Consider the following 10,104-nt stretch of genomic DNA (forward strand, 5'->3'; position numbering starts at 1 on the left):
CAGGTCCTTTACTCTATAGTCCTTTACTCTGTAGTCCTTTACTCTATAGTCCTTTACTCTGTAGTCCTTTACTCTGTAGTCCTTTACTCTCAGGTCCTTTACTCTGTAGTCCTTTACTCTCAGGTCCTTTACTCTCAGGTCCTTTACTCTCAGGTCCTTTACTCTAAGGTCCTTTACTCTATAGTACTTTACTCCAGGATCCTTTGCTCTAAGGCTGTTTACTCTAAGGTCCTTTACTCTGTAGTCCTTTACTCTGTAGTCATTTACTCTCAGGTCCTTTACTATATAGTCCTTTACTCTATAGTCCTTTACTCTCAGGTCCTTTACTCTGTAGTCCTTTACTCTGTAGTCCTTTACTCTCAGGTCCTTTACTCTCAGGTCATTTACTCTCAGGTCCTTTACTCTATAGTCCTTTACTCTCAGGTCCTTTACTCTCAGGTCCTTTACTCTCAGGTCCTTTACTCTATAGTCCTTTACTCTCAGGTCCTTTACTCTGTAGTCCTTTACTCTGTAGTCCTTTACTCTGTAGTCCTTTACTCTCAGGTCCTTTACTATATAGTCCTTTACTCTCAGGTCATTTACTATATAGTCCTTTACTCTCAGGTCATTTACTATATAGTCCTTTACTCTGTAGTCCTTTACTCTCAGGTCCTTTACTCTGTAGTCCTTTACTCTGTAGTCCTTTACTCTGTAGTCCTTTACTCTCAGGTCCTTTACTATATAGTCCTTTACTCTCAGGTCATTTACTATATAGTCCTTTACTCTCAGGTCATTTACTATATAGTCCTTTACTCTGTAGTCCTTTACTCTGTAGTCCTTTACTCTGTAGTCCTTTACTCTGTAGTCCTTTACTCTATAGTCCTTTACTCTCAGGTCCTTTACTCTCAGGTCCTTTACTCTGTAGTCCTTTACTCTCAGGTCCTTTACTCTGTAGTCCTTTACTCTGTAGTCCTTTACTCTGTAGTCCTTTACTCTGTAGTCCTTTACTCTGTAGTCCTTTACTCTCAGGTCCTTTACTCTGTAGTCCTTTAGTCTCAGGTCCTTTACTCTATAGTCCTTTACTCTCAGGTCCTTTAATCTCAGGTCCTTTACTCTCAGGTCCGTTACTCTCAGGTCCTTTACTCTGTAGTCCTTTACTCTGTAGTCCTTTACTCTGTAGTCCTTTACTCTGTAGTCCTTTACTCTCAGGTCCTTTACTCTCAGGTCCTTAACTCTCAGGTCCTTTACTCTGTAGTCCTTTACTCTGTAGTCCTTTACTCTATAGTCCTTTACTCTCAGGTCCTTTAATCTCAGGTCCTTTACTCTCAGGTCCTTTACTCTGTAGTCCTTTACTCTGTAGTCCTTTACTCTGTAGTCCTTTACTCTGTAGTCCTTTACTCTATAGTCCTTTACTCTCAGGTCCTTTAATCTCAGGTCCTTAACTCTGTAGTCCTTTACTCTGTAGTCCTTTACTCTCAGGTCCTTTACTCTGTAGTCCTTTACTCTGTAGTCCTTTACTCTCAGGTCCTTTACTCTGTAGTCCTTTACTCTCAGGTCCTTTACTATATAGTCCTTTACTCTCAGGTCATTTACTATATAGTCCTTTACTCTCAGGTCCTTTACTATATAGTCCTTTACTCTCAGGTCATTTACTATATAGTCCTTTACTCTCAGGTCCTTTACTCTGTAGTCCTTTACTCTCAGGTCCTTTACTCTGTAGTCCTTTACTCTGTAGTCCTTTACTCTCAGGTCATTTACTCTCAGGTCCTTTACTCTGTAGTCCTTTACTCTCAGGTCCTTTACTCTGTAGTCCTTTACTCTGTAGTCCTTTACTCTCAGGTCCTTTACTCTGTAGTCCCTTTACTCTGTAGTCCTTTACTCTGTAGTCCTTTACTCTCAGGTCCTTTACTCTCAGGTCCTTAACTCTGTAGTCCTTTACTCTCAGGTCCTTTACTCTCAGGTCCTTTACTCTGTAGTCCTTTACTCTGTAGTCCTTTACTCTGTAGTCCTTTACTCTGTAGTCCTTTACTCTGTAGTCCTTTACTCTCAGGTCCTTTACTCTGTAGTCCTTTACTCTCAGGTCCTTTACTCTCAGGTCCTTTACTCTGTAGTCCTTTACTCTCAGGTCCTTTACTCTCAGGTCCTTTACTCTGTAGTCCTTTACTCTCAGGTCCTTTACTCTGTAGTCCTTTACTCTGTAGTCCTTTACTCTGTAGTCCTTTACTCTGTAGTCCTTTACTCTCAGGTCCTTTACTCTCAGGTCCTTTACTCTGTAGTCCTTTACTCTATAGTCCTTTACTCTGTAGTCCTTTACTCTGTAGTCCTTTACTCTGTAGTCCTTTACTCTCAGGTCCTTTACTCTGTAGTCCTTTACTCTGTAGTCCTTTACTCTCAGGTCCTTTACTCTCAGGTCCTTAACTCTGTAGTCCTTTACTCTCAGGTCCTTTACTCTATGTCTCTGTGACATGTCTCTGCAGCCCTGTCCTTTCTGCTCTCATTCTTCCTCTTCTCCTTCATGTTGTTCTGTTATCGTTCTCATTCTTCTCCTTCCCCCCCCCCCCCCCTTTTCTCCAGTTCCAGAATCCGTACGCGTACTCCCCTCCGTTCCGTTTTGGGACGGTCCCCAACGGTTCCACGGAGAGGAACATCAGGAAGAATTACCCTAATATGCACGAGTACCTCTCCAAGTACCACCAGACAGGGGTTCAGGACGCTCTGGTCAGCCTGAAGACGGGGTAGGAAGCCTGGGCACAGCGGGAGGGGGGGGGGCGAAGGGCCCTCCTCTGTGGGTCTCACTCACCTATCTCTGGTCTGGATGTCTCATCATATGAGGGGCTGAATGGTCTCTCATCATGTCTTCTCTGTCGTCATACGAGGGGCTGGATATCTCTCATCGTGTGTGTGTCTGTTTTCGCTCTGCGTCGGTATGTCCGTGTGTGTGTGTGTCTGTGTGTGTGTGTGTGTGTGTGTGTTGTGTGGTGTGTGTTGCTGCACTCTGGCTATAGACGATGTGTGGGCGTATTAAACAGACCACTGGATGAATGATATTTTTATTTCTCTCCCTCCCTTTTTTGCTGCTCTCTGACTCTCTCTCACTCCCTCCCTCCCCTCCCTCCCTCCCACTCTTTCTGTCCTCTCTCCTCTCTCTCTCTCTCTCTCCCTCTCTCTCTCTCTCTTTCTCTCTCTCCCTCCCTTTTTTTGCTGCTCTCTGACTTCTCTCTCTCTCCCTCCGTCAATCTCTCTCTTTCTGTCCTCTCTCCTCTCTCTCTCTCACTCTCTCGCTTTCTCTTCTCCCTCCCTCCCTCTCGCTCTCTTTCTCCCCTCTCCCTCCCTCCCTCCCTCCCTCCCTCCCTCCCTCCCTCCCTCCCTCCCTCCCTCCCTCCCTCCCTCCCTCCCTCCCTCCCTCCCTCCCACTCTTTCTGTCCTCTCTCCTCTCTCTCTCTCTTCCTCCCTCCCTCCCTCCCTCCCTCCCTCCCTCCCTCCCTCCCTCCCTCCCTCCCTCCCTCCCTCCCTCCCTCCCTCCCTCCCTCCCACTCTTTCTGTCCTCTCTCCCTCTCTCTCTCTCTCTCTCTCTTTCTCTCTCTCCCTCCCTTTTTTTGCTGCTCTCTGACTTCTCTCTCTCCCTCCGTCAATCTCTCTCTTTCTGTCCTCTCTCTCTCTCTCTCTCTCTCTCGCTTTCTCCACTCTCCCTCCCTCCCTCCAGGTGAGATGGAGGAGCTGGAAGCTCAGTGGCTAACGGGGATCTGTCACCATGAGAAGAACGAGGTGATGTCCAGTCAGCTGGATATAGACAACATGGCTGGAGTGTTTTACATGCTGGCTACCGCAATGGGACTGTCTCTCATCACCTTCATATCAGAGCATCTCTTCTACTGGAGGTTGAGATACTGTTTCACTGGAGTCTGTACTGGAACACCGGGACTACTGTTCTCCATCAGTAGGGTAAGACTGGGGGTTAGGGGTTAGGGGGTTAGGGGTTAGGGGTAGGGGGTAGGGGTTAGGGGGTAGGGGTTAGGGGTTAGGGTTAGGGTTAGGGTTAGGGGGTAGGGTTAGGGGTTAGGGGTAGGGGTTAGGGGGTAGGGGTTAGGGGGTAGGGGTTAGGGTTGGGGGTAGGGGGTAGGGGGTAGGGGTTAGAGGGTAGACTGGGTGGTAGGGGTTAGGGGGTAGGGGGTTAGGGGGTAGGGGGTAGGCTGTAGGAGTTAAGGTGTAGGGGGTAGGGGTTAGGGCGTAGGGGTTAGGGCGTAGGGGTTAGGGCGTAGGGGTTAGGGCGTATGGTTGGGGTATTAGGGAGGTAGGGGCTGGGGAGAGGGACAGACAGAGAGAGATAGCATTGTCCCGGGAGACATGGTGTGTGGAGGTAAGGGGCTGGGGAGAGGGACAGACAGAGAGAGATAGCATTGTCCTGGGAGACATGGTGTGTGGAGGTAAGGGGCTGGGGAGAGGGACAGACAGAGAGAGATAGCATTGTCCTGGGAGACATGGTGTGTGGAGGTAAGGGGCTGGGGTGAGGGACAGACACAATCTGTCTCCCTCTCCGCTGTACCTTTCTGGGTAGTAATATAAATCACAATACGGTTTGGAATACTATCTAAGTAATTATGTTAAATGTTCATGAGAAATGAAAAAAGATGGTGTCCCGGATGCCGAGTCAGTCGATACTCATGTGATCCTCCGGGTGAATAATCCTTTACTGGGACGGAGAATACAGGGGGATAGTTACCAGGAGACACACACTTTTAGACAACAGTCATACTTCAAATGATGATCCATAGAGGATAATCTGTCTCTCTCTCTCTCTCTCTCTCTCTGTCTCTCTCTGTCTCTGTCTCTCTCTCTCTCTCTTTGTCTCCTCCATCTCCCTCCCCCTCCCCCTCTGTCTCGCTCTCTCTCTCTGTAGGGGATTTGGAGTTGTATCCACGGCGTCCACATCGACATGAAGAAGAAGTCAGAGCTGGATTTTAGCCCTCAGGCCAACATGTTGAAGCTCATCAAGTCAGCCAAACAGATGACCAACATGACTAACCTGTCTGCTTCCAGGATCAATTCCCCCAAACGGGCGGCTGAATTCATGCACTCGGCGGGGCCCATGATCATGGACATGATGGCGGAGAAAGGTTTTTTCTTTCAATTTGTTTTTGATTCAAACACATTACAACCGTAAACAGTGGATACAATGCATTTCAAATCATTGAGGATGGTTCTTCTTATGTTACAAACACATTACAACCATAAATCGTGGATACAATACATTTGAAATCATTAAAAACAATATATATTTTTTATTTATTTAACCTTTATTTAACTAGGCAAGTCAGTTATTTTTTATTTATTTACAATGACGGCCTACAGATCATTGAGGATGTTTCTTCTTTATTTTTTAAGGTAACTTCATCTACGCCGACAATCGAAGCTACGCCCCTAAAGAGGTGATCTACGGCGATACGGGCGACCTCCAGGCGTACCTGGCCAACCGACACAAAGACCACCTCAATAACTATATCTTCCAAGGCGGACAGCACCCTCTGACCCTCAACGAGTCGAACCCAAACTCCGTGGAAGTGGCGGTGAGCGCGGACGCCGCTCAGACCAACGCCAAACCCAGAGGCCTGTGGAAGAAGTCTGTGGACACAATGCGGCAAGTTCCAGGTGTACCGGGTCCCGACATGCTCTCCCCCGACCCTCGCGTATCCATGAAGACCCAACGGTACCTTCCGGAGGAAGCAGCTCACTCGGACATCTCTGACTGCTCCAGCCGAGGAGGAGGCGGCGGTTCGTACCAGGACCCAGAAAACAACAAGCACCTGAAAAACAAGGACGGATTAAAAAAAAGACAGTTGCCGTCGAAATACCCTAGGGACTGCAGCGAAGTAGAGCTGTCCTATTTAAAGACTAAACAGGGCAGCGGAGGGGGTGGTGGTGGTGGAGTGGGACCACAGGGACAGATCTACACCATAGACTCAGATAGAGAACTCAATCTCAACTCTGATTCTTTACACTACCGCGAGAGTCGAGGCCTGGCCGCCGATGACCTGGACTACCCGGAGATGTACTCCGACCACAACGACAACTACAGGAAGTGTCAGGATCAACCAATCATACACCTCAACTCGTCCCCGTTGCATCACACCGACGTCGACCTGCTCCCGGATTCGACCTACTCCAAACACTACAGCGTGAAGGATAAGTCCCTATCGCTGTCGCCCCACGAGACCAACGACCGTTCCAAACAGACCCACTGCCGCTCCTGTCTGTCCAAGTTCCCTGCCAGTAGCGGCTACACCCAGGGTCACTACACGCCCACAAACACTGCTTCTTCTGCTGCCGCCGTCGCCGCAGCCGCCGTCCGTTCGCCCTACAACCGCTGCGAAGCGTGCCTCCACACCGCTAACCTCTACGACATCAGCGAAGACCAGCTGCTCCAGGATGCCCTGTTGACCAACCAGGGCATCCAACACCAGGACGAGATGTTCGGTCACTACTGGCCTCAGACGGACGGTCCTCACGTCCAGAAGAGAAACCGTCTGCGTATGTCCCGCCAGCACTCATTCGACAACATCATGCTGGAAAAACCTAAAGAAGTGGACCTGGGACGTCCCGCTCGCTCTGTCAGCCTCAAAGAGAAAGACCGCTGCTTCCTGGATGATTCTCCTTACGCCAACCTGTTCAGCGTCCGCCAGGCTGACAAGCTGTTCGGCTCCAGATCGATGCTGTTCAACCTGGAGGAAAACAAACGGAGCAAGTCGCTGTACCCCGACCACGGCTCTGACAACCCCTTCATGGCGTCTTCGCTGAGGGACGACACGCGCCTCGTCCACGGACGCAGCTCCTCCGACATTTACAAACAGCTGGGAGGAGGAGGGTTCAAAACGTCTTCATCGCAACGCAACGAGAACAATCTGAGATCCTCCGTCAAATCCACCGCTTCCTACTGCTCCCGGGACGGAGGCCGGATACCAGCCAATGACATGTACATTACAGAGCATGTGATGCCTTATGTAGCCAATAAGACGAGTGCGTACTCAGCCGTCCCGCGGGGGGTACTAAACTCGGCCCAGTTCAGTAACAGACGGGTTTATAAGAAGATACCCAGTCTGGAGTCAGATGTTTAATTAACTATGATTATAATTATTAGTAGTAGGGTTATTATGAAGTCTCTCTGCTTTGTTGTATTATAGTTTCAAACTATCTACTATCCACTTAGGATGCCATAGACACACTTATTCTTCTTCTACTACTAGAACTACTACATGTTAAGCCAGATATAAGTACCAGGGGAGTTGTAGCTCTCTCTCTCTCTCTACTGCTCTCTCTGTTCCTTCCAGGGGAAATGTAGCTCTCTCTCTCTACTGATCTCTCTGTTCCTTCCAGGGGAGTTGTAGCTCTCTCTCTCTCTCTACTGATCTCTCTGTTCCTTCCAGGGGAGTTGTAGCTCTCTCTCTCTCTCTACTGATCTCTCTGTTCCTTCCAGGGGAGTTGTAGCTCTCTCTCTCTCTCTACTGATCTCTCTGTTCCTTCCAGGGGAGTTGTAGCTCTCTCTCTCTCTCTACTGATCTCTCTGTTCCTTCCAGGGGAGTTGTAGCTCTCTCTCTCTCTCTACTGATCTCTCTGTTCCTTCCAGGGGAGTTGTAGCTCTCTCTCTCTCTCTACTGATCTCTCTGTTCCTTCCAGGGGAGTTGTAGCTCTCTCTCTCTCTCTACTGATCTCTCTGTTCCTTCCAGGGGAAATGTAGCTCTCTCTCTCTCTCTCTCTCTCTCTCTCTACTGATCTCTCTGTTCCTTCCAGGGGAAATGTAGCTCTCTCTCTCTCTCTCTCTCTCTACTGATCTCTCTGTTCCTTCCAGGGGAGTTCTAGCGAGAGGTTTGGCCCGCCACACGCCACAGGGCTTCCCGCGGGGTTGATGAGAGGAGAAGGAATCAGGAGAGAGAGACAGAGAGGAGAAATCAGGAGAGAGAGATAGAGGAGGAGGAATCAGGAGAGAGAGAGATAGAGAGGAGAAGGAATCAGGAGAGAGAGATGAGAGAGGAGGAGGAATCAGGAGAGAGAGATAGAGAGGAGAAGGAATCAGGAGAGAGAGATAGAGGAGGAGGAATCAGGAGAGAGAGATAGAGAGGAGGAGGAATCAGGAGAGAGAGATAGAGAGGAGGAGGAATCAGGAGAGAGAGATAGAGGAGAAGGAATCAGGAGAGAGAGATAGAGAGGAGGAGGAATCAGGAGAGAGAGACAGAGAGGAGGAGAAGGAATCAGGAGAGAGAGATAGAGAGGAGGAGGAATCAGGAGAGAGAGACAGAGAGGAGGAATCAGGGGAGAGAGAGATAGAGAGGAGGAGGAATCAGGAGAGAGAGACAGAGAGGAGGAGAAGGAATCAGGAGAGAGAGATAGAGGAGGAGGAATCAGGAGAGAGATAGAGAGGGGGAGAAATCAGGAGAGAGAGATAGAGAGGAGAAGGAATCAGGAGAGAGAGATAGAGAGGGGGAGAAATCAGGAGAGAGAGATAGAGAGGGGGAGAAATCAGGAGAGAGAGATAGAGAGGAGGAGGAATCAGGAGAGAGAGAGATAGAGAGGGGGAGAAATCAGGAGAGAGAGATAGAGAGGGGGAGAAATCAGAGAGAGAGAGACAGAGAGGAGGAGGAATCAGGAGAGAGAGAGATAGAGAGGAGGAGAAATCAGGAGAGAGAGAGGATGTGTCCAGTTGGAAGGGAGGAGGGGGGCTTGGAGTGTGGATCTGGAATTGGCTTCTCCTCCTCTCTCCTCCCCCCTCTTCCCCTCTCTTCCCCTCTGTTCCCCCTGTTAGTCTGTCTTGCTAAACGGAAGGACAGACAGACAGACAGACAGACAGACAGACAGACAGACAGACAGACAGACAGACAGACAGACAGACAGACAGACAGACGGGGGGAGGGGGGAGGGAGGGAGGGAGACAGTGTAGCCCAACCCAGGGGGAGAGAAGAAGAGGGGAGGACAGTGGCCTCGGGGAGACAGACAGCCTAACAGAGAGAAGGAGAGAAGGAGAGGAGAGGAGAGGAGGGGGAGGAGAGGAGAGGAGACGAGGGGAAGGGGGAGGACAGGGGGAGACAGACAGCTTGACAGAGAGGAGAGGAGAGGAGGGGGAGGACAGGGGCAGACAGACAGCTTGACAGAGAGGAGAGGAGAGGAGGGGGAGGACAGGGGAGACAGACAGCTTGACAGAGAGGCGAGGGAGAGGAGGGGGAGGACAGGGGAGACAGACAGCTTGACAGAGAGGCGAGGAGAGGAGGGGGAGGACAGGGGGAGACAGACAGCTTGACAGAGAGGCGAGGGAGAGGAGGGGGAGGACAGGGGGAGACAGACAGCTTGACAGAGAGGCGAGGAGAGGAGGGGGAGGACAGGGGGAGACAGAGAGCCTGACAGATGGTTGGTGTTTGATGTGGCCACTACGCCTTTTATCATGACAAATATGGCCACCAGCATATCTGGCAGGGAGAGAGGAAGAGGAGAGAGAGCGAGAGGAGGAGAGACAAGAGATGGAGAGACAAGAGATTGAGAGACGAGAGAGAGAGAGAGAGAGAGAGAGAGGAGAGAGAGAGAGGAGAGCAGAGAGTGAGAGATGAGGAGAGAGAGAGAGGAGGAGAGACAAGAGAGACAGGGGGAGAGACAAGAGGGAGAGACAAAAGAGAGAGAGAGAGATGAGAGAGAGAGAGAGAGAGAGAGAGAGAGAGGAGAGACTAGAGAGAGAGGAGAGACAGAGAGGAGAGACAAAAGAGAGAGAAGAGATGAGAGAAGAGAGAGAGAGAGGAGGAGAGACTAGCGAGAGAGAGAGAGAAGAAGAGAGACAAGAGAGTGGGAGAGGAGGAGAGAAAGAGAGAGAGAGGGAAGAAGAGAGACAAGAGAGTGGGAGAGGAGGAGAGAAGATAGAGAGAGGGAAGATGAGAGACAAGGTAGAGAGTGCTTACAACAGAGAGCAGGCAGAAGTCGATCCTGGTTTGACAGGTCTAGTGATGGCTGGGTAGAGCTAGCTTAGTGAGGGCTGGGTACAGCTAGCTTAGTGATGGCTGTGTAGAGCTAGCTTAGTGAGGGCTGGGTACAGCTAGCTTAGTGATGGCTGGGTAGAGCTAGCTTAGTGAGGGCTGGGTACAGCTAGCTTAGTGA

General features: G+C 50.0%; 1 protein-coding gene across 1 annotated transcript in view; it reads left to right on the top strand.

Moving 5' to 3' along the window:
- LOC106596204 (glutamate receptor ionotropic, NMDA 2A-like) overlaps positions 1-8,863 on the top strand; it is a 266,124-nt gene extending 257,261 nt beyond the window's left edge. Inside the window, 4 exon segments of the mRNA XM_082976231.1 lie at positions 2,554-2,813; positions 3,615-3,921; positions 4,877-5,093; positions 5,362-8,863. Of these exon segments, the coding sequence (XP_082832357.1) occupies positions 2,554-2,813; positions 3,615-3,921; positions 4,877-5,093; positions 5,362-7,088 (2,511 nt within the window). The 3' untranslated portion in view covers positions 7,089-8,863.
- Positions 8,864-10,104: the final 1,241 nt, after the last annotated feature.

This window comes from Salmo salar, chromosome 06 (assembly GCF_965601325.2).
Source record: "Salmo salar chromosome 06, fSalSal1, whole genome shotgun sequence".
Taxonomy (NCBI): Eukaryota; Metazoa; Chordata; class Actinopteri; order Salmoniformes; family Salmonidae; genus Salmo; species Salmo salar.